This window comes from Macrobrachium nipponense, chromosome 1 (genome assembly GCF_015104395.2).
Source record: "Macrobrachium nipponense isolate FS-2020 chromosome 1, ASM1510439v2, whole genome shotgun sequence".
NCBI classification, from domain to species: Eukaryota; Metazoa; Arthropoda; class Malacostraca; order Decapoda; family Palaemonidae; genus Macrobrachium; species Macrobrachium nipponense.
In genome coordinates this window covers 194,081,520-194,105,828 of record NC_087200.1, presented here as the reverse complement: position 1 = coordinate 194,105,828, position 24,309 = coordinate 194,081,520, and the positions used below count along the sequence as shown (strand labels likewise).

General features: G+C 38.7%; 1 protein-coding gene across 1 annotated transcript in view; it reads right to left on the bottom strand.

Moving 5' to 3' along the window:
• LOC135219969 (dehydrogenase/reductase SDR family protein 7-like) overlaps window positions 1-11,013 on the bottom strand; it is a 65,360-nt gene extending 54,347 nt beyond the window's left edge. Inside the window, exons 1-2 of the mRNA XM_064257218.1 lie at window positions 10,856-11,013; window positions 4,182-4,329 (exon numbers count right to left, since the gene is read on the bottom strand). Of these exons, the coding sequence (XP_064113288.1) occupies window positions 4,182-4,287 (106 nt within the window). The 5' untranslated portion in view covers window positions 4,288-4,329; window positions 10,856-11,013. The remainder of the gene's footprint in view (window positions 1-4,181; window positions 4,330-10,855) is intronic.
• Window positions 11,014-24,309: the final 13,296 nt, after the last annotated feature.

Here is a 24,309-nt window from a genome sequence, read left to right as displayed (position 1 = left end):
TCGATTGATATACTTGCATTGTAGAAGATCTGCGGGCTCTAGTGATTGCGCTTGCAGCCTTGCGAGAAAAGCCCCTCGCTTTGACGAGTCTTTTGATAGTCGAAAGGCAGTCAGAGCAAGAGCGGGGAGGTTTTGATGATACCTCTCGAAGTGGGGTTGTTTGAGCAGATCTGTCCTGTTTGGAAGAGATCTGGGGAAGTCCACCGTCCACTCCATTACCTCTGTGAACCAATCTCGAGCTGGCCAAAATGGGGCTATCAGAGTCATTCTTGTCCCCTTTGAGGCCACGAACTTTCTGAGCACTTCCCCCAGGATCTTGAATGGGGGAAAGGTGTACACATCTAGTCCCGACCAATCTAGGAGAAGGGCGTCTACTGCAAATGCTCTGGGGTCTTCTACCAACGAGCAAAAGGTGCTTATCCTTTTGGAGAGGAACGTGGCAAACAGGTCTATTTGAGGTCTCCCCCAAAGTGACCAGAGGCTCTGACACACTTCTGAGTGGAGGGTCCATTCTGTTGGAAGGACCTGGAACCTCCTGCTCAGCCTGTTCCTTTGATGTGCCCATACTAGAAGGTCTTTCGTTAACTCGTAGAGAAAGAACGAGTGCGTCCCGCCTTGTTTCCGTATGTAAACCAGAGCGGTGGTGTTGTCTGAGTTTATCTTGCCACATTCTTCATCAGGCTTGTGAAAACCTGAGGAGCTGTGGACAGGCTGAAACACAAGGCCCTGAACTGATAGATCCTTCCCTCCATCATGAAACGAAGGTACTTCTTCGACGAAGGATGAATTGGGACGTGGAAATAGGCATCCTGAAGATCGAGAGATACCATCCAGTCTCCTTGGCGTAGGGCTGAAAGGACTGATGCAGATGTTTCCATACTGAACTTCTCCTTCTCCACATATCTGTTCAGTGCACTTACATCTAGGACTGGTCTCCATCCCCCCGAAGCCTTCGCGACTAGAAAAAGGAGATTGTAAAACCCCGGGGAGTTGTGATCCAGTACTAGTTCGATTGCCCTCTTGTCCCACATTTGTTCCACCATTTGTCGAAGAGTATCCCTCAGTACAGGGTCCTTGTATCTGGCGGACAGTTCCCTCGGTGTTGACGTTAGGGGAGGACTGTCCCTGAAGGGGATGTAATATCCCTTCTTGATAACTGACAGCGACCAGGTGTCGGCTCCTATCCGTGCCCAGGCTTCCGCAAATTCCTGCAGCCTGGCACCTACTGGTGTTTGGAGGATCTTGATCTCATTTACCCTTTTTAAAGGGTCGGAAGGAAGCTCTTCCTCGTTTTTCCGTATCTTTCCTTTTGGAGGTTGCTCTAGAAGGAGGGGCTCCTCGAAAGGGCTGTTGCGATGTATGAGCCCCTTTCTTGTCTTCAATGACCACAGGTCTATTCTTCTTAGAAGATTGCATGAGAAGATCCTGAGTCGCCTTCTCAGTTAGAGAATGTGAAATATCCTTCACTAACTGAGAAGGGAACAAATGCTCTTATAATGGAGCGAAAAGTAAAGCGGCTCTCTGCGAGGGAGAGACAGCTTTAGTCAAGAATGAACTGAAAACCGCTCTCTTTTTTAAAATCCCCGCTCCAAAGAGAGAGGTGACTTCTCCCGAACCATCCTGAACCGCTTTATCTATGCATGCCAGGATGCTCAGCAAAACTTCTGGGTTTAGGCCTTCTGCTTCATGGGTCTTTTTGGCCAAAACCCCAAGGGACCAATCAAGGAAATTGAACACTTCCAAGACGTGGAAAAGCCCCTTGAGGAGGTGATCCAATTCAGAAAGGCCCCATGTCGCTCGAGCCGAGTTTAAGGCATGCCTCCTTGATGAGTCTACTAGACTTGAGAAGTCAGATTCCGCCGAAGCAGGAAGAGACAGTCCCATGTTCTCTCCAGTCTCGTACCATATGCCTCTTCTGCCCGTCAGTCTGGCCGGAGGCATACAAAACACCGTCCTCCCCAGTTCCTTCTTCGATTGTATCCAGGAACCGAGAGACTGGAGGGCCCTCTTCATTGATATGGCCGGTCTCATTTTAAGGAAGGACGACGACTTCAGAGCTTTAGCACTCAAAAAGAGAGAGCGCGAAGGAGGAGCAGCTGGGGTCAGAGAATCTCCATATTCTTCAAGAAGGAGTGCCGTTAGAACTTTATAATTCGATAGTCCTTCTTTACTTGGAGCCTCATCTTCTGACACTTCCTCTAGCTCGAGAGGGTCAGAAGGAGAACGATCCCTTTTATCGCATGTATCTTCCTTCAACCTCACTCTTTCTGAAGGCGAAGGACTTCTCATAGGTGAGGGACTAAGTGACATCGCCTCACTATGTCTGATCACTGGTGATTCTTGTCTAACTGGCGCCTGGCACCTATCAGGCTCTTCGCGCCTGGCTGGCGCCTCGCGCCTAGTTGGCGCCTGGCGCCTAGTTGGCGTCTGGCGCCTGGAAGGATCCTGGTTGTAATCTGGTGCCTTGCGCCTGGTTGGCTCTTCACGCCCTGCGAAAACTTCTCTCTTGTACAGCGAATCACTTTCAGGTGTTGCCTGGCGCCTGGCTGGCGCTTCTTCCTCTCGCCTGTCCAGTGCTTCGTTCCCAACAGAGATGGCCGCCTGTGCAACATCTTCCCTGTAGGGTTCGTTGAGCCTGGCAGGAGATCGGTGTCTAGACCTTTTGATAGGCAGCTTGTTGTCCTTTCTACGAGGAGGCTCTTTGGATAGGACTCCCACCAAAGAAGCTAGCTGCTCCTGTAGATTTAACAGGATCTTCTTGGTCGACGGCTCTCTTTCCTCTTCATAATGAGGAGAGGGAGATCTGGAAGGCGCTTGAGGTTCCCTTGCAGCAAAGGAAGTCGACTCTTTTCTAGCTCTCTTGATAACCGAGGGCGCTTCTTCTGAAAAGCGCTCGGGGCTAGAATCCAAAGCAGGCTCTTTCCAGTTCCTCTTCAATGGGCGAGAAAGATTCGTGTCCTTCCACCCGCGTTTCCGTGAGGGAGATCCTGAAGAAGAGAAGCACTCACGCAGGACGCTTTTTCTATAGCGGTCCCTGGCAGTCTGAGGCGATACAGAGCCTGCCGAAGGGACGCCTGATCGGTGGGGAATCTCCACAACCTCCGTAAGGCTTTCGACTTTCCTTCTCCTCTGGGCCAGGGAGCTTGGAAGAGGTCTAGGCCTGGGAGCGTTGCAGAGCCGACCAGACGCCCCCTCTACTACACTGGGGACACTTACATCACTTGAAATATCACCATCACTTTGCTTACCTTCTAAAGCCGCCATTTTTTCTTGAATCCTTTGAAGGGAAGCTTTCAGGTCTGCAATTTCCGATGCAGAATCTGTCGGATTTGCAAACTGTGATTGGCCTGATACAGAGGGAGAATAATTCATATTATGAGGAGAAGAAGCTACAGAACTAGATAAAGGTTCATTAGATCTAGATCTACTTAGGCTTTTAGAAGCCGCTTTCCTCACTCTGTCTCTCTCTAACTTCTTCAAGTAAGAAGTTAGAGTCTTCCACTCTTCAGCAGTCAACCTTTCACATTCATTACAGGTATTATCCAAAGAACATTCAACAACTCTACAAAGTCGGCATACAGTGTGAGGATCTACCGAAGCCTTCGGCATCCTCACCTTGCAGCCTTCATTCACACACACTCTCACACCAACACCTGAGTCAGATATTTTTAAGAAAAATCCAAAAGCAAATCCAAAAACAAGTCCACGATAGTGAATGCCAAAACAACGATCCAAGTACGTCACCAAAAGTCGGCCGAAAGAAGATCAATTGCGTTGAAAAAAGAATTCCAGTCAGGAGGTAGTAACAACAATGCGACAGAGAAAATCTGATAGAAAACGGGAATGGTTCCTAGTCCTGCCACCCAGGGCAGGGCGGTAGATCACCTGACCTACCTGTAGTGAGTGCCGCGAAATTTGAATTTCTGTCGGGGATGACGGAGTCTATAGCTAAGTATATATCTGACAGGGAAGTTGAATGTATGAAAAGGTTTAGTTTTGGAAAAAACGACCACCCCACAAGAAACTTTCATTAATATGTACTACAAAAATAATTTTACATAACCAAACATTCTGTAGAAATGGTGAACTCTAATATTTATGTTTGTTTGCTGTGTATCTGCAGCTTTCAATGTATAAAGCATAGAATGGTAACATCCGATTAGTACACGTATTGTTCTTACCTATCAGCCAGGGAAGCGAGCTCCATAACGCCATAGCCCACGACTGCTCGAATGCTGAACCAAGACAAGCAAGAAAACCTGGCCATTTCTTTCTGACACACTGCATTATGATCTACGTGATTGTTCTTCACTGTCGTCTTGTTTAAGTCTGAAAAATCAATCAATCAATAAGTAAGTTATTCACAAAAATCTAGAACATTTTAAATTACACACTAAGAACTAATCTGAAAATTGCTTAGTCTAGTGTTTTGGTAGGGATGGAGAGTTGTCATTTTGGCTGTTGGTGTTATCAGAGCTTGTGCTATGCCTATACTATTCAACATGAGAGAGAGAGAGAGAGAATTTTCTAAAACACTATATAAGAACTAAATATGGTAGCAAAACTGAATCAAACTCATACTATGTACTTCAACCAGAAAAAGCAACCGATCTAGTAAGATATGTTATACCTGAAATTTTGCAATACCAATAGTTTTTAACTGAAATTATATCAACTATGTGTGTGTGTATGAGACAGAGAGAGAGAGAGAGAGAGAGAGAGAGAGAGAGAGAGAGAGAGAGAGAGAGAGAGAGAGAGAGAGAGAGAGACTTTACCAAACCTGCAATGGCAAGTTAAAATATATGGCCTCAATTAACATTAATAACAGCAGCCTACCACTATAACTAATTTTTTCTAATTACAGTTTATAATTAGCTGCACTTGATGAGTATTGCAAATTCATGAACAATCAATTAAGCAACACTGTTCAATCTATTTGTCACATTAGTACAATCATAATACACAAAGATTCAGTGTTGTGATTTTGCAATTTTCATTGTTAAAGGAATAAAATTTTTTGTTACATGAAAAGAGAAACAACAAAAATGCACAAAGAAGGAAATACTGTCTGAGCACTTCCACAGTAACATTACTTTCAAGGTACAAATCAGCAACATGTGCCATCGTTTTGCACTGCAAAGGCTTCCTTCCTTTAATTTCTTTTTCTCCTCTGTTCTTTAGTCTCTCATTTGTTAAGCTATCATCTTGTTTCATGTACTTGAATATCCTGCATCTCCAGGAAAAAATTTTTACATGGAGAATTTTTAAGCTAAAATCCAAAAATACTGTAAGGCTTCAAGATCATGAGCCTGAAGGAGTGTTCTCTCATGCGAAATTTGTATTCATCTGTTTTAGCTCTGCCCTGCCACTTGAACTTTTTTCTGTTACAAGAAACTTAAGCTACAGAATTAATATTTTCAATACACATAATTTATACCCATAATAAAAAAAGTAGAACTACTGTACTGTTTCTGTGTTGTTGTTTTTTTTTGAGAGTCAGGATTTACAGTGAAGGCTGGGGATGATGGGACAACACAAACAAAAACTTGATGAAGAGACCATTCAACCTGAAGAATATCCACAATCTCAAACTATCTCTCATAATGGTTAACCATTCAATCTATGCTCCTTAAAGATGTTATCCATGCTTTGGATGGATGAATGATATTTTGGAACAGAGTTCAAACACTGGGACCCACACTTTGAAAAATTCAGCAAACAAGCTGAACAAAAATAAGCTGTGGAGTATGTAGGTATTACCAAAATTAGTTCTCATAACTGCCATTTTCACTTGAGTGATAATTATAAATTGTAAAAGGAATAAAATGACAAGAAAATCTTAAGAATAGAATGGAAAAGAAAGAACAGTTGAAGGAAGAAGATGCGGTATGGGGAACAAGTTTGAGAGGGAGAGAGACAGATGACTGCAAAAATCATACATTAAATAAATGAAGAGACTAGCACTTCACCAAATGTTCCTTTTACAAGATTTCAAGATTACACTTTATCAAGTTTCTCATATGATCTGAAGAGATTGAATTACAATTTTTCTTGTCCCATTTATGAAATTCAGGTACCTATGTTAAATCACCTGCATTATTAAATTACTCAAGTTAATCATTACACTGTTATATTCATCAATTAATGTAGCATTCAGAATTAAATTTTAATCGTATAGAGATTCCAAGGGTTAGACTAGTTCTTATCATCAATATTTTCTCATCCTTTTGGAAGAGATCAAAACACATTATACTTTTAGCAAGTAACTTAAAAGTATTCTATTATTATACTATATTGAAAAAAGACAGTGAATAAAGAAAATAATCATATGAAAGGAAAATATAAAAATATATGCACCTACAATTACCACTAAGCAAGGAACTTAAACCCATGAAAAGCCATGGAACAAGAGTTAGGGGGCAGACTGAGATTTGAGAGCAATACTTATACTAAATGACAAACAGCCAAGACATTAAGTAGGACACCTGATTACCTAGGTGCCGTGTATAGTTACATAAAACTGCTGAAATGAAATGACACTGATTAGAATCAAATACCCATCATAAAGGTTTTAACCTGCATAATTTTATCATTTTTGGGATAAGAGGAGCCAACACTTTAATTTGTGTTTGCAGTTACTGTAATTTCTCTAATACTTGCATTGCAGAATAAATACTGACTCCAATATGCTAACATCTACTTCACTGACTGGCATAAAATTTAAATTATTCACTGTACCTGAATGGTCAGTGACTCAGCTAACTAAATATAATTTGTGAAACTAGGCTTCCTCTTGAAAAGCGTTAGCCTAATAGTCTTAAATAGAGTGAACAGTTGTGTTAATAGTGTTACTACATACGGGCTTGCTTTATGCAGGACTCTTCATTATTATTTAATAAGTAACATATCTGAAGCCAGGCAGATACTGCCTATCACATATTTTAAACTTTTTTTGTGATCTAATTAATTTTATGACAGCAATGATAACACTAAATAGACAATCAAATAATCCTAAAATATTTGCCATGTCAAAATCTTGCATTGCATTTCTAGAATATTGACGTGCAGGTACGTTGCCTCTTGTTTACACACCCATAGTGAATTTGCTGCCGAGCACCTAATGTGTCTGGAAACAAAAGTGTCTCCACAGGTGGGAAGTGCAGCAAAACACTGAAACTAGAGGTGCCTCCCATCTAACCACTATCCAAGAACATGCTTTACTTATTGGCAGAGGGGAGGAACACATGAAATATAGGAGGACTAGATGTGCAAGAACAGCACTGTTCCACACAGTACCAAAGCGACTGTAGGTAGAGTAACACAAGAGAGATGAGCATCTCAAAGGAAGACGAGTGACTGAGAACAAACTGCCAAAGGAAAGATAGTTCTGGTTGAGACAAGAACTGCACCAACAACTTTCTCAACTTGCTGAACCAAGAATCTGCATGGAAGACTTGCCACTACAGTACTGCATTGATCAACATGCCTACATAACTTTACCTATAATGGTGGCACTTTTTGCAATTTATCACATTCAGATTGTGACAACTGGTGAGCAGATGGTCCCAATCAAAGAGTAAAGACAAAACCAATTAACGTAATCAGTAAGGTAACACAACAGACAAATCCCAAATGAAGAGGGCCACACAGACATCAGAGTGAAATCTCACATGAACATGTGTGGGGCAGTCAACAGTCCCAAGCATAGGGGTCTGAAATGGAACTGTCCCCTCACACACAAAATGGATGAACTTCTACAAGTCTTGTTTGATGGTGGGTGATCTTGAGGGAAACCCACATGGACAGTTGTCCATAGCTCCTATAGCACCTTTGTTAACACTATTCATACCTCTGCAGACGAGACAAGAGATTTGGACACCCTGACAAATAGACTGAGAATAAAATCAATCTAGGAGAAAGGGGAGTGTGTTAGTTCCTGAAAAGCATCCAGTAACCATACCGGAAGGCACAGGCTACTAAGAACTTTGTACCCTGTTGCTACCACTGTATACTCAAAGGCTTGACATACATACCTTCCTTCTTCTCCTTGCCTTCCTTTCATGTAGTCTCAGAGGCAGACAGAAACGGCCAGGAAGCACCTGGCCATTCTCCAAGGATGAAGAAAGCTGTAAATTCATATATCATTAGCATATCCATCCCACAAAGCTTGGTTGCTGTAACCTTTGCAAGACCCAGAGGAACTTTAAAAGATATTACATGGTGACTCAATGTGTGACTAAGTATCAGAACACCCTTTCTCCATCTCTGCCTATCTCTTCACACAAAAAAAAGAAGAACCCTGCACTGACCTGTCCCAATGAGACACCACTCAGTTAAACTTGGCTTAACAACACACCACAAATGACATCTCTGCTCTCAAGACCAGATTTGTCCATAGGTTATCAGACTGATGGACGAGGAAGGCCAATGTTTTCTTCCTCCAGAAACTAAAACCTAAAAAATCTGTCCTTCTTGGAAGATATATTGGAGAAGGTAAAGTCTGCCATTGTATTCAAACTGGGATCCAACCACAACCAACTGCATGGCTCCTACTTTGGGAGCAAAGAAAGCTATTCCATCTACTTGAAACAGTTCCAAGAGAATGTACACATGCCTCTATGCTGATAACTCCACCTGCAAGAGGTAAGTCTGTGACCTAATGAGAATAATACTTCCACTGATGTGTCAGAGGCAGAAGTAGCAGCATGGAAGAACAATTGGAGATGAGAGAATTTGTTATTCCAGAAATTAAGGAAATTGACCCTCTTCAGAAAAAACAGGCCAGGGCAGACTACAATCCAGCATAACATCTTGGGTAAAGCAAAAAGTGCTATCAATCGAAGACATTAAGTGGCGGCAAGAAGGCCTGGTTACTTCCCTAAGGCCAACTTGACCTTATGCAGCTCCAAGGGAAAGGAACCTTCTAGCCTTACAAGAATCATTGCACTGAGAAGGACCCTCCACTAAAGTGGAAGATGTGATAACCAAACTTGCACCTGTTCCATGTATTGTGACAAGTGCCATGAACAGACAGTCCCTTATCAGGGACATGATCAGAAGGAATTGTGGGAAATAGATGGTGAACAACAACTCGACCTTTTGTCCAAAACCCAAAAAAAGAAACTGAACGGCTGGAACATGTACTACATATGCTATCAGTCACAAGCTGGACAGTACCACACACTGAAGAGACGTCAAGCTGATAATAGTCTAGAAGGGGCCCAGAGGTGGTATTTTGTAGAATGATACTGGTACAAAAACCATAAGACCAGTTGTGAGCACACCCATGGACCTACCAGCCCAACACCAATGAATCAGAATGAGTAAGACGGGTTGAGTCAGGGTTGGTACCCCTTTCCAAGACAACCAAGCTATTCTGAATGCCGGCAGTTGAATGAGTGATACCCATATCATTAGCCAAATATCTTGTTAACAAGCTCTGACAACCAGAGCAGCTTGTGCCTGAAGGTCTCTTCAGATACGAGACAAAGGTTTCTATCCTAACAGGAACAAAAAGATCTCACGAGACCAAACTTTTAGGATTCTACTATATTTACTTCTATTATTCAAGAAGAGTTTAATTACACACACAAATTTGAATTGTTCAATGATGTGTTGCTAATTATAGGACTGTCATGGCACTGAATTTAGAGCAGTCTACTACAATTAAGGCTAATAAGATGCCAATTTAATTGTCTGAATAAAATTTTAGTCCAATTTAGCCAAGGTTTCTCAGTTTCACTTTAACCCTGAATAGGTGCGACTGGTCGAGCACGACTCGAGAAGTGTTTCAAAAAACATTTTTTTTCCATAATGCCATTAAGGTCAAGGCAGGGTCCCACCTCTAGCTGGGGAAGCAAAGAGCCCAGCCACACAGGATCCAGATCCAGCATCCTACATTAGGTTGGGTTGGGGAAGGTCAATCTGTCATTTACCTACTAGGGTAAAATAACAAATGGCCAGCCTCTACCATAGTGTGACCACCTTCCCAAAAAAGTACTTTAACACTTCCTGTAATCCAAGATAGACATTAGTCAAGAGCCAGCGTCCGTCAAAGCAACACCTCAAGACCTCTACTTTCCTCTCAAAGTAAGTTTTTTCTCTAAAGCCACAAATTAGGGCCGTAATTTCCAATCTTCAGGAAGGTAGTCACACTACAGTAGAGGCCAGCCATTCGGTACTTTACCTTAGGTAGCTACTACCTACCTCCTGTCACATTTTCAGGTTTAGGTAGTAGCTATTTCTCATGTTTTCCTTGTAACACTCCTTTTTGTTAAATCCACACGTGAACAATCTCATATTCTTCAACACAGTCCTCTTGAGTTTTAGCATATTTTACTAATCAAGTTGGTACAATTAGGTATAGGTACCTAGGTAGGGTAAAATACCAAATGGACCGCCTCTACCATAGCGCGACCACCTTCCAGAGTGAATTACTTATGGCCTTAATTTGTGACTTGGGAGAAAAAAACTTACTTCGAGAGGGAAGTAGAGGTCTCGAGGTGTTGCTTCGACGGAGGACGCTGGCTCTTGACTAATGTCTATCCTACTACTAGGTTAGTACAGGACGTGTTGCGGTAATTTTTCGTTCCCACATAGGGCAAGTCTTACTTGAACCCATAAGACTAATGGTCAAAACGCATCTAAAACAGATTATAATAACTAGACAAAAATATATTTTAAATCCTATGGCTAGTGTTTGGGTAAAAAAATCAAGTAAAGTTCTAAGAGCTTACTGTACCCGGAAGGATAATAAGGGTTCCTATGTTTAACAAAGAAATTGTCATACCATTACCACACCATATAGAATGTATAAAAAAAAACAGCAAAAAAAATAAGAAGCCCTGACACTGACCTTCAAAGAAGTTGGGCAAAAGTTCAATGAAGTTCGTGCAAAGTTCACTGTATCTTCCGGGACGAGTGAATCGGTCGTAACGTGAAGAGTCAAACTGACGTTGCTCAAGGACATTGTTTTGTTTACAATTGCCGATTTCCTTCTTCTTCTTCCTTACTTTCCAGTTCCCGTGGGATCCTCCCGTGCTGAGATGGATCGTCGCCCAACAACTCTCTACCAGCAAAAAAGTAGGAATAGAGACTACAAAGAGCAATTGCTGCGGTCCAGAACAGCTCACACTCAATACAAAATCCAATAAGTCATCAGTGTTCATGAGAGATATACAAAAAGGGAAAAACCGAAGACCATATACGAGCAGCAGTAGTAGTAAATGGTTCATAAGTAACCATAAAAGAATACAAATATTAGGAGAATGTGGCACATAAAATAGATAAAAGGAAATGAGCATTAAGACGAGAAATCAAATATATACTGCTCTAGATCTTACTATAGTGGCGTAGTTGACATCCAAAATTGTACTCCTTTCCAGTATCGTTTATCTGCAGCCTTCTATTCTCTCCATCTGTCCCCTTCGTGTGAATGACCTCATTCACTCCTGTCACCTTCATACGTCACTGGAGGAATACTTCAACTTTCGAAGACCTTAATTTTAATTTTCTTTTAACTCGTCCAGGATCCAGTTCTGCCATTTGATTTTTTTCTAGTGCCTCTGAGTAAAGAAAGCGCTGCGTCTAATTTGAGAAGTATTAATATGGTTCATATATTTAATTCTCTTTTCAATCACCTTCGGTGAAACTGCAATACTTTTCTGTTTTATGAGCAATACGACTACAGGGGATAGCAACATTTACCTGTCTTCCCATTCAAAATCCAACATTAGTAATGTAACTTGAAAATTCAAAGAAGACATTATTTTGTGTGTTTGTGATTCTTTCGTTACTCTGTGATTTATTCTTGATTTACTATTGCAGTATTTAATTCTAACTGGTCAAGGTATTATCAGCATTCAGATCTGTTTTACTTTGAAAATATCTAAATTTTACCAGAAAATTTGTATGCACATTAAACTTAATTATCCATGTTATAAAATATTATCTAAATTATTTTAGCTTGTTATAGATATTGTAACATTGTGCTTTATCTTTATACTTAGCGAACTCCTATACTCATCCTTTTCTCTTACAGAAGACTGTGACAGATATCCTCTAGCCAGATATCATTGCCAGATCTTATAGCCATCTCCATATCCTATAGCTGCCTCCAGATTCTACAAAATCATAAAAAGTGGCAATTACCTTGCATTTTCCTTAGGTATTTATGTAGATTGATGGTGAACCTTAAGGGGACCTAGGGGTTATAATTCTCTGCAACATGGAGCTCCATTTGTGAATTTTTCTTAGGGTTAATCAAGCAAGGTTGCAATGCTTACTAACACTTTATTACTTTTGCCACCGCTCCAGTACAAAGTTATAAAGGTTTTCAGATATTTACTTTTAACTTGGACACCCTTTATGAGGACCCTCTCTCCACCTGTTGTTCAGAATATCTGGAATCTTTACCGTCTACCAGAAGGAAAGACAGCTATATGTATATATATATATTATATCATAATATATATATATATATACATATATATATATATATATATATATATATATATATATATATATATATATATATATATATATATATATATATATATATATATAGCCTTCACGGAAATTTCAGGAAACAAAAGGAAATGGCAGTCTATTACCCGAGATCGGCTATTTGGTATAGGACACAACTCGTTCTTTTCCGTGATACATAATTCTTCTTCTTCTTCTTCTTCTTCTTCTTCTTCTTCTTCTTTTTCTTCTTCTTCTTCTTCTTCTTCTTCTTCTTCTTCTTCTTCCCAGCTTTAACCCATTTTTGAATGGGGTCGCCGATATGAAAGAGTCGTCTCCATCGATTTCTCCTATGCATCGTTCTCGTCAATACCTTTCCATCGCATATCTTCCCTTACACAATCACGCCATCTCTTTCTAGGCCTTCCCTTTCCGTGATACACAATTGGTAGTGCTAAATTCATTGTTTGAAGATAATCTGGCTGCTTTTCTGAATAGAATGATATGCAGGGAAAGCCCGACGCTCCGAGAGGCTCGCGTATCAGCACGAGGTTGTCCAATAAGCTGGGTTACTAGACCCGTAAAATGGAGTGGTAAAATAAACGAGATGCACAAAAACTTAAAAAGAAGGCTCAGTCAGATTATGAAAGTATGGCAAACGGGGAAAAAAGGAAGGCTGATGAAGGCCGTGACCCAGTTAAGTCAAGATGATCCTGAATATGAGGAAAACTGCGAAGAAATGAGGTTTCGCAAGCGTCCCTGTAACCAAGCAGGCATTTAGTAATCGGTTTCATGAATGCTCATGCTAACAGTTCATCTCTCGCTTGTTTATTAGTTTGTCCATTCACTGCTTATTTTCTCGAGGAGGATTTAACCAAGATTCAATTTATTTAACTCAAATAGTTATGTAACTTTTCCGAACTTTAAGTATGACCTGTTTGCAGTAACTTATCTTAGATACACTCTCAGAGCGATGTTTTAGAGACGTAACATTCTAAAAAGATTTAAGAATTGCTCGTAAAAGCAGTCACGGTATATAGTCGTGGATTTAGCGAAAAAATATTCAAATTGGTAAATATTTTCTTGGCCAAACCTTTCCTCCGTTCTCATTGAAGCCGTTCACTGGGTATTCCAAGGTCCTTTAAATATATTCTGACAATATACACTTAAAAGGACCTTGGGTATTCCTACGTCAGTAGCCGTGGAGCTGTCTTTTCGGTCTTATCTGCAATGAAACGCTCTCTAACGGAAGTTCATAACAAAACCGATTAATTCACTCTTTTCTGTCTGATACGTCTATACATAGCCTTTTATATTCTTCTGTATTGAGAAGAGCATCCCAACAGAAATCTGAATTAACCACAAATGATTCGTGCTCTCTGACTTACGTAGTCGTGGAAGTCAAACTTGAAGCGTCATAATATATTTTCTCTCCTCTACTTTATACATATACGTATCAGCTGGACCGAGTCAATGAGCGTGTAGCAATGAAACCGCGGACCAAGACTTTTTTTTTTTTTTGTCCAAGCTGCCTAACCAAGCTATTAATAATAAAAATATCCACTGCTGGTAGCTTACGGTCAGCCAGTTATGTACGTAGCCTCAGTGATGACGGCTGCAAATGTTTACCGTCAGTTCCAGGGGAAAAAAAAGGCGGAAATTTCCAAATACCCAAATGCACTTCTTAGTTCGGCATCCTTCTTTCTATGCAATGGCGTTGTACTATAAGCAAAGGTCTTCGGTACAGAAAATACCTGTTTGCTAACATGTAATATATATATATAGATATATATATATATATATATATGTATATATATATAATATATATATATATATATATATATATATATATATATATATATATATAGTGGATGTGTACCTATGTTTACCTTACATATTATTCCTATTAAATCCAGTAATTAAGACGATTCCGATAAAAAAGACATTCCGTTCTTGACTAATACTGATAGTCGTTTTGATTGAAATGCACTACTTACAGTAATAATGAAAGTAACATAGGAGTGACACAGAACTATATATATATATATATATATATATATTATATATACTATATATATATATATATATATATATACTATATATATACTATATATAACCTCTATATATATATATAATATATATATATATATATCATATATACATATATCTATACTATATCTATATATATATATATATATATATATATGACTGGTAAAAAATGTTCTGCTACAACAGAATTCCATCTAATAAAAGGAGCCCATAACCAAAAAACACCAAACCATAGAGAGAAAAGTACTATATTTCAGAGACTGCTGTCTCTCTCTTCAGGATATATACTATATATATATATATATATATATATATATATATATATATATATATATATATATACCTAAGAGAGAGACAGCAGTCTCTGAAATATAGTACTTTTCTCTCTATATTTTGGTGTTTTATGGGCTCCTTTTATTAGATGGAATTCTGTTGTAGCAGAACATTTTTACCAGTCAATATATATATATATAGATATATGTATATCTATATATATATATATATATATATATATATATATATATATATATAATTCTGTGTCACTCCTATGTTACTTTCTCATTATTACTGTAGTAGTGGCATTTCAATCAAAACGACTATTAGTATTAGTCAAGAACGGAATGTCTTTTTTATCGGAATCGTCTTAATTAACCTGGATTTTATAGGAATAATAGGTAAAGTAGGGTAAACATAAAGGTACACATCCAATATATATATATATATATATATATATATATCTATATATATATATTATATATATATATATATATGTATGTATATATATATATATGTATATATATATAATATATATATATATATGTATATATATATATATATATATATATATATATCATATATATATTATTATATTACTTTTTAGCAAACAGGTATTTTTCTGTGCCGAAGACCTTTGCTTATAGTACAACGCCATTGCATAGAAAAGAAGGATGCCGAACTAAGAAGTGCATTTGGGTATTTGGAAATTTCCGCTTTTTTTTTTTTTTCCTGGAACTGACGGTAAACATTTGCAGCCGTCATCACTGAGGCTACGTACATAACTGGCTGACCGTAAGCTACCAGCACTGAATATTTCTATTATTAATGCTAGGTTAGGCAGCTTAGACAAAAAAAAAAAAAAAAAAAGTCCTCTTCCACGGTTTTCATTGCTACACTCTCATTGACTACACACACACACACACACACACACACACACACACACATAAATATATATATATATATATATATATATATATATATATATATATATATATATATACACTTGAGATATATTTCTGAAGTGCAACAACACTACTAAGAAAGACGTAAGCATAGATATAAAAGCCTAGATGCCGCATCGGCCGGCCGGACATACGTCAACAAGTCCGCCATCTTGGCGCGGTAATTCAAACAATGCAGCAGGTGCTGCAGTATATGGACGTTTTTCCGCACTATTCGCTTAATATTGCACGGATTTCTTGTCTGATGGCTCGTTTACAAAGCTTACATAATTCCCTACAAGGATCTAATAAAATAAAGTTGTTCCTTATTGTTTGAAAGTTAACTTGCAATGACTTTGTTTTAGCAGGTAGGGAAAGGAGGGGCTTGTGTACACAAATGTTTAATATTTACCCATAACTATTGCTGTAAACAATAATTTGAAATGCTGTGATAAGACAGATGACTAAGTAGGCTACAGCTATGGATCTGTGCAACTTAAGTAAAATCTTTGTCTCTCGAAGTGCTCTGTTACCCCCAATATAATTTTTGGCACAGGCCTACAAGTTTAAGTCATAAAACTGTAGGGTTGAGCCTAAAATAAACTACAGTAGGCCCTAGAATAACTAGGATTTCTGTGTTATCTAGCCTTTGCATCTCTGCCTGCTCCTTTGAGCCTGGGTGGGGTGGGGGTTCTTCCATTTTTTTTGGAACGGGATGCTCCTCAGTGAATTCTGACCTCTAGACCTGGCTTTGGAAAATTTAGCGGGTATCAAGAGACCTCGTCTAGTGGCAAAAGTGACCTATCTCTAGACCTAATTTTATATGGTGAAATAATTATATAGAACTTAAATTTTTCACAAAACTACCTTTAATTTGCTGAGACTAAGATATATCATTATGGCAAGCATTAACAGTTCAATATAGCTCATCTAGACCTGTGTTGTCAAGGACCCAAATTATTATACCTTATTTGGGATAAGGGCCTGGGCCATCTCTATACTTCTATAGACCCAAAATTGCCAAAATGAGCCAATCCTGACGAGCAACCCTGTATACCCGGTCATAGTAACCGTCCCCCCCCACCCCCCCCAACCCCCACCCCCACCGAGCCTTTCAGCCTAGACCACAATCATAAGGCCAGTCTAATTTTTTTTCAGCTAACTGTTCATTGGTTTGGTCACACATGTATAAATTTAAAGCTGTGGGTGGCCTTATGGGTCATTAGCCTATACTTTGAAGTAACAACTCTCAAAATGTATTGCACAATGATTTATTTTCATGATATTTGTTCTTACATTGAATGTATATATAACATTTATTGTAGATCTGTGCATTTGATTTATAAATATTCCCAGCAATTTAAACAAGTTTTTTTTCATTGCTGTTTCCAACAGTTTAATGATACTACATTGTAATGATAATCTATATGCATTGATATGAAATCAGCAGGCTATATCAAAACATCAACAAAAAAAACTCATTATGTGCCTTGCTTGGGCCATTTAGTTTCTTATTACAAGGACCAGATTAACACTAATATTACATAGCTAAAATGCAGTGAAAGAAATCTAGAAACATCAAATTAGTGTCCAACATTTACCCTATTGACCTAATGGCCCTTAAACAATATTGTTTTTTAAACCATTTTTTTTCGTAGGCTGTCTTATCACAGCATTTCAAATTATTGTTTACAGCAATAGTTATGGGTAAATATTTAAACCATTTGTGTACAACTAGCCCCCTTCCCCCACCCATACTGCTAAAAACAAAGTCATTGTAAGTTAACCTTCAAACAATAAGGAACAACTTTATTTTATTAGATCCTTGTAGGGAATTATGTAAGCTTTGTAACGAGCCATCAGACAAGAAAATCCGTGCAATATTAAGCGAATAGTGGCGAAAAAACGTCATATACTGCAGCCTGCTGCATTGTTTGAATTACCGCCCCAAGATGGCGGGCCTGATGACGTGCGCCAGCCTATTCAGCTAGCGCCCGATGCGGCAACTAGGCTTTCATATCTATGGACGGTTAAGCATAGTAGTAGTAGTAGTAGGCGGGATTTTCCTTTGAACTGCCTCTGCTCGAGGTTAACCATCAACCTCTGGAGATCTTGTAAGAAGCGGTCAATAAAGGAAAGACGATGGTATTCATTAAAAATAAAAATATTGTATGATAATAAATAACGTATTTTGAGGCTTTTGATCTAGTTATGTCAACTTCATTCTTCCCGAATTCTTATACGGTTTTACAATATTTGAGGTTCTCCTCTGACAGTATCATGGTTACGTGCAGAGGTGCAGAATTTAGTTTAGAGGAATTTAGTTGTCAGCCTGCTGAATGGCTGTTCTTTACATATCACTGGTGTTGCTTTTACTGTTTATCCGAATGTAGTACTACTTGTTAGAAGGGTTGACACAGATCTTAAGTTGTTCCGTACATTTATTAGTATTGTGCCTTTGAGCACTTCCATATCCTTGAAAAAATATTGATTGAAAATTACAACATATGATTTAATCATTCTTATGCTTATTTCATCTGGTTTTTGGCCTTGTACAGTTTTGATAATTTTAAAGACTTTGCAAAGCACCAAGAATATCAATGTGGGTGCTATTTTTTCTTCTTCTTCTTTTGGTGCAACTAGAGTCACGCTCTAGTACAACTGAATCTTAAGAGATATCCTTAGGATAAATAATGATAATTACAATTAATAATTTATTATATATTTTTAAATTTATTTATACAGCGCACATATTTTTATGCAACCAGCAATGACGTCACCAGCTTTCTTAAAAAACATACGTTCTCAATATTTTCACTTTTTTTTTTTTTTACCAGGTTTAAACAAAATGTTGAATGATTCCCGAGTTCTACGAAGGTCACATCATGAACGGGTAGATGAGATGGCGAATTTACAATAATTTTATCTTTTACTGCTCGTTTTTAACCAAGGTTCAGAAAGCAGATCCTCTGTATTTTGAATCTGACAAGATAACGTGTTATTTTTAACCTTGCTTTTAGTTTTCTTAAAAGCTTCCAGTCATCAAACATACCAATTTGCAGCCCTCTAACCTCAGGTTTTTTTTTTTAATTCTATTTAAGGTAAAAGTTAGCCATGATTGTGCGTCTGGGACCGCTAAAGGTGTCAACAACACAGGCCACCACCGGGCTTTGGCTGGAAGTTTTATGAGCCTCGGGTAAGAATTTCATACAACATTATACGCTGCTATACAGAAAACTTCGGCGCATTTTTACTTGTTCCTTTCTTTCGGCCTTCGTAGTCTTACTCCTTTGTCAGAGGAAGTCGTTACGCACGAGCTATACTCCTTTGTTACTAAAGGAAACCAAGAATTACGGTCTTCTTGTGTTCTTTCTCAGGAATTAAGAGAGAGAGAGAGAAGAGAGAGAGGAGAGAGAGAGAGAGAGAGAGAGAGAGAGAGAGAGAGAGAGCTCTTCACATGTAAAATATTTGTAAGGCGCACGACCCTGGGGATCTTCTTGGCCGATCTCCCATACCGACGTTATATGACTGTTTATGTAAACGACTTTCCCGCTGTTGATGCGTCGCCAATGTCATCTCTTCATAGGGAACTGACCCTGAGATCGCTGACCTACAAAAGATAAAATTATTTCTACTTCGAAGAGCTTTTTTTCTGCCCTCACCTTTAATATTAACAAGTATAGTAGTACTAAGCACTTCTTTATGCAAGGATCTGCTAATGTTACAGTAGATACTTTTAGTTAACGAAGACTCATATGATAACCGCATTGTGTGTTTGTGTATGTATTTAAAATTGTACGTATGTAAATATATGTAGGCCTATATTATATATATATTATTAAAGTAATTATATATATTCATTATATAGAAAATATAATAATATATTAATACCCTATATATATATATATAGATATATTCAATAAGTAATATGCAAGACCACTTTCCACCCCAGGTCCTTTCTATTTCGTGAGGTAATTTTTGTATGACTGGTGAAAATCCTAGGCTATAATCATCTTATCGAAATGACGACTCATTCCGCGTCCTTGGTTCATTCGTTTCTGGAGAAAACCATGCATAACAACTATCTGGCTGTCGCCGGGGAGACCACGAAGTGAAAATATCCTTCTCGATCACTTTATCTATATGAAATTTAGACTAATGCGTGTGATTTTAAAACCGTCCTCCAACCCCTGTTACGAAACTCTGGCGGGATTTGCTTCTTTGTCCCTGCAGTTTAGAGGTGTTGTTGTTGTTGTTGCTGCTGCTGCTGTTTAAATAATCATTACCAAGAACATTTTGCTACTAAATTAATAAATGATTTATTGAAAGAAAACAATGTTCTATCATCCATATCCATGGATAGGACAATGGCCCTTAAATCGGCCACTGTGCTGATCTAGCTCATTATAGTTTTTTCTAGAACAGTGGTTCTCAACCTGGGGGCCATGGTGGGCTGTTGCAAGTTATATATACATTTCTAAATAATGTTAGGAATCTGAATAAAATATGTGATAAAACATGCAGAGGTTAATTGAACCTTTTCCCAACCAAATTCAAATTTGCTATTGTCCGCTAGTCTTTTGTAGTCTATAACGATGTAAGTTAAGCATATCACAGAAATCTATCAAATATAAGATAATTATGACTGTAAACTTCGTAATAAAGCAAGGGTGTTCTAAGACAAGTATAAACTACACGAAATATATAAGCACACACGTTACCTGTGAATTCTCGGAAAATGGTCTGATCACGGGAGAAGACGAAGAATGATAGGTGGTTAGATTAGAAACAGTGCACCATTAAGAAGTTTAGGGAGAAGGGAGCATACAGAAACTATTAGCAGGGAAAGATGATGGAATAGAAAGACATTGATACTCAGGGCTGGAGAGATTGGAAAGATATAGCCGGGATTATCTCCGAACTGTATAACCGAGTAAGTACCGAACTTTCACCGAAAAAGCGGAACGCTTGAAAATATCTCATTGTGTTTGCCCACCCCTACTACTACAGGGTTCTTTGAACTACCTTAACTATATAAGTTACTTAATCTAGGGGCATGGCAACACAACCGGGGCTAGTGCAATACTAGCGTGCATCTCGGGAGCGTTGATGCACACCGGTCATCTCTGTGGGTAAAGGAAATGACTGTGAAGAATGAAGATGCGATTCATCGCTTATTCAGCCATTGATAGATGAACATGGCTGTAGCTGCTCATTATTTTCCTATATGGGAACTTTTCTAGCGACACCCAGGGCCTTTCGAGTGGTCGTTATCTAGGACTAATATTTCTAGGGACCATCATCTTTATGATGTTTGCAGTATTTTGTTGATATTTTTTCGGTAATCCCCAACGGGCTTGTACTGACCATGCAGCAAAGGTGGAGATATACTGAGTTAAAATTCTTAGGGTCAATATCTAGGAAAGATAAACTTTTGATATATATGTATATATATAATTTTTTCAACCCTAGACTAATATATGTATTTGTTCATGGCTGGTTGCCCAGTAAGCGGTAGCCCACTCCATGATTTGCAAAACGCTCTCTGGCTGAGTAAGAAAAATATGTCTCTTCCTTGGTTCTGCAAAAGACCAAAGAAGACTCAATATCTAAAGAAGGAAATTATAAAAGACTTTATCATTTGATAGTAGTGCTTCGTATGATCAGGTCGTATACTGCATATTTTCTGTTTGAACTCTCAAACTGCTTTCGGCTGTGGTCCAATCGTCCATACATACATTACGACAGCGCTTTTCAGTTCGGTCTAGGTGCTATATATACCTAGACCGTGATAGCAACAGCCGTAATAACGGCGCAAATGAGTATCACGATCGCCAAGTAAGAAGACGCCGAGATCATTCTCTCTGTTCCAAGAGTAGTATATAAGATGGGTATTACTACGCGGAACCATGAGGTCGCCCATTGTTTTTTGGGGGGGGGTCCCCCCCCCCGGGTATGGGCGACAATCATGCATCGGATGTATAAAGAAAAGTAAAACTAAGCCGAAGTTTCTTCGGCGCAATCGAGTTTTCTGTACAGCGTATAATCAAGGCCACCGTGAAAATAGATCTATATCATTCTGGGGTCTCGGTATTATTGCTGTATATGAGACACGGCCCATGAAACTTTAACTTTAACCGCAGCCCGGTGTTGGCCTGTCCTATATAGCTGGCAGATGCATGATTATGGCTAACTTTAACCTTAAATATGATAAAAACTACATATACTGAGGCTAGATGGCTGCAATTTTGTGCGTTTGATGATTGGAGGGTGGACGATCAAAATACCAATTTGCCGCCCTCTAGCGCAGCCTATGTGGTTTTAAGATCTGAGGGCGGATGGACGGACAAAGCCATCTCAATAGTTTTCTTTTACAAAAAACTAAAAAAGACTGAAAACAAAGATATTTTATCCACGTCCCATTTCAGCGTCCTCTCCTAAAGATCTCGTCTTTATAACTTGAGTAGACCAACTGACGCTCACATGACTCGGCTGAGAGTGGCTTAAAACGTCAGCGACCTCAGTGTTGGTTCAAGAGACATAATTACAGTTTTTTCAGAGCATAGTAACTGAGAGGTTTTCCTCCTGTTGCAACTTTAAAACCCCTCTTCCTGCCAATATCCCTTCCAGTGCTGAATGACCTCATAGGTCCCAGAGCTTGGCCTTTGGCCTAAATTCTATAACCCATATTATTTCCAAGACCCGTGCTATGCTCGCCATATGAAGGTGACAGACGAATCCCAGCTGAAAACTTGGATCTAAGAAGAAATTTCTGTCGAGACAAAAAGAAAAAAAATATTCTTGATAGTGAAGAACAAGGGATGATGAGACCTCCAGCTTACTTGGGACGTGTGCAAGATTTTCCCCTCAGGCATAAGTTGTTAAACGTTATATTCTTAATTTTAACATAAATCAAAGCGTGCCAAAATCTACAGTGAAATAGAGCCTTGTTTCACAAAGGAAAATTGAAATAACTACACTATATTTTATGCATTAAAAAATATTGCTCTGCACTAATTAACATGCACATCATTTATTCTTTACATTTTCATTCTAATAAATAAATCATAAATGTACTGTCCTTTGTCATTTCATGCACTACAAAAGGCAACACTAACTATACTGGGTAGCAAATTCACATACGGTCCAGTATATAATTTGCACTTTTAAAATTCAGAGTGACGCACCGAAATTGATATGCTGTTTTTTTCCTTTGTCCAGCTTCTCTCTCTCTCTCTCTCTCTCTCTCTCTCTCTCTCTCTCTCTCTCTCTCTCTCTCTCTCTCTGCAGTTGCACCTAGTACTACATAGAGGCGAGACCACTGATATAGAGCACAGTGACGGCTCGTGACTATAATATATTGGCTAATATTTTCTTTGTTTTATATTTATTTTGTATAAGATTGATTTGTTTTTGCTATTCTAATTTCAATTAATCTAATATTTTTCGAGAGCTAGCTCTTGGAGGAGCCATCCATGATGGCGATGGTGGCCCAAGCAGCCAGTTAGACTTAAAAGTTCGCTTATGCCTTGGGCCGGCTCTGCAACCAGAGAGAATAGCCTGTATAGCTATGTCTGCAACAATGAAACGTGGGGCGACGCAAGGGAAGGCAATAGTATGAATCAACTAGCAAGCTCGCAATACTAAAGCTTCATGGCAGAAATAGGCCTAGGACTGCTTCATAAAACGAAACTTAATGAAAACAATATGATAAAGAAAGACCAAGTTCCTTATCCTCATGGTTAGTGGTAGTTATAAACACCAAAGATGAACAAAAGACAAGAAGGTAATGGAGAAAATGAGATTCATACTAGGAAATGTTATAGAGATGGCTACATAGTACTACATGGGCATGAAAAATTGATGGAATATGCTTGAAATTAAGCAAAATTCATAGATAAAGTTTGTGCTCGCCGCAACGAATTAAGACTATACGGCCGCATTTATTCTTTCGCTAAAGGAAAAGAAAGAGGAGACATTTAAAGGAAAGTATATATGTGAGATGGATGTGCTACGCAAATGAGACAAAACGCTGATATAGAATTTACAAAACCACAACAGGTTCTCAAGGATGGGAAAAGTTACTACTATATAACTTCTGCAGTAGAAAGTGTTAAAAGTAAACAGTATAAGCTAAAACAGGGTTAAAAAAAAGTGTAAACAGAGAAGTTTTGTATATACCTACCGACAAAGAGAATGGCTTGTAGACCTCCGCATTATGCACTAATTTTCTGCATCATGATGTCTACTCGTCGTTTCTTTGAGACGCAATGACCATGAAAACATTTTTCTTATCAAAATCTTTCTCTTTATATCGGCCCATACTTTGCAGATTACCGAGAGAGGAAGGATTTACTGGAAAAAGAAAAAAAAAAAACATTCCTTACAAGAGGCAATAAGCTGAAGGCAGGAGTTACAGATAAGTTTGCTTTATATTCTAGACACATGAAGTAGAGGTCGATGAAAATTAAGAAAGATTTAGGTGGTAATTGCCAAAGTTACAGGAGAGAGAGAGAGAGAGAGAGAGAGAGAGAGAGAGAGAGAGAGAGAGAGAGAGAGAGAGAGAGAGAGAGAGAGAGAG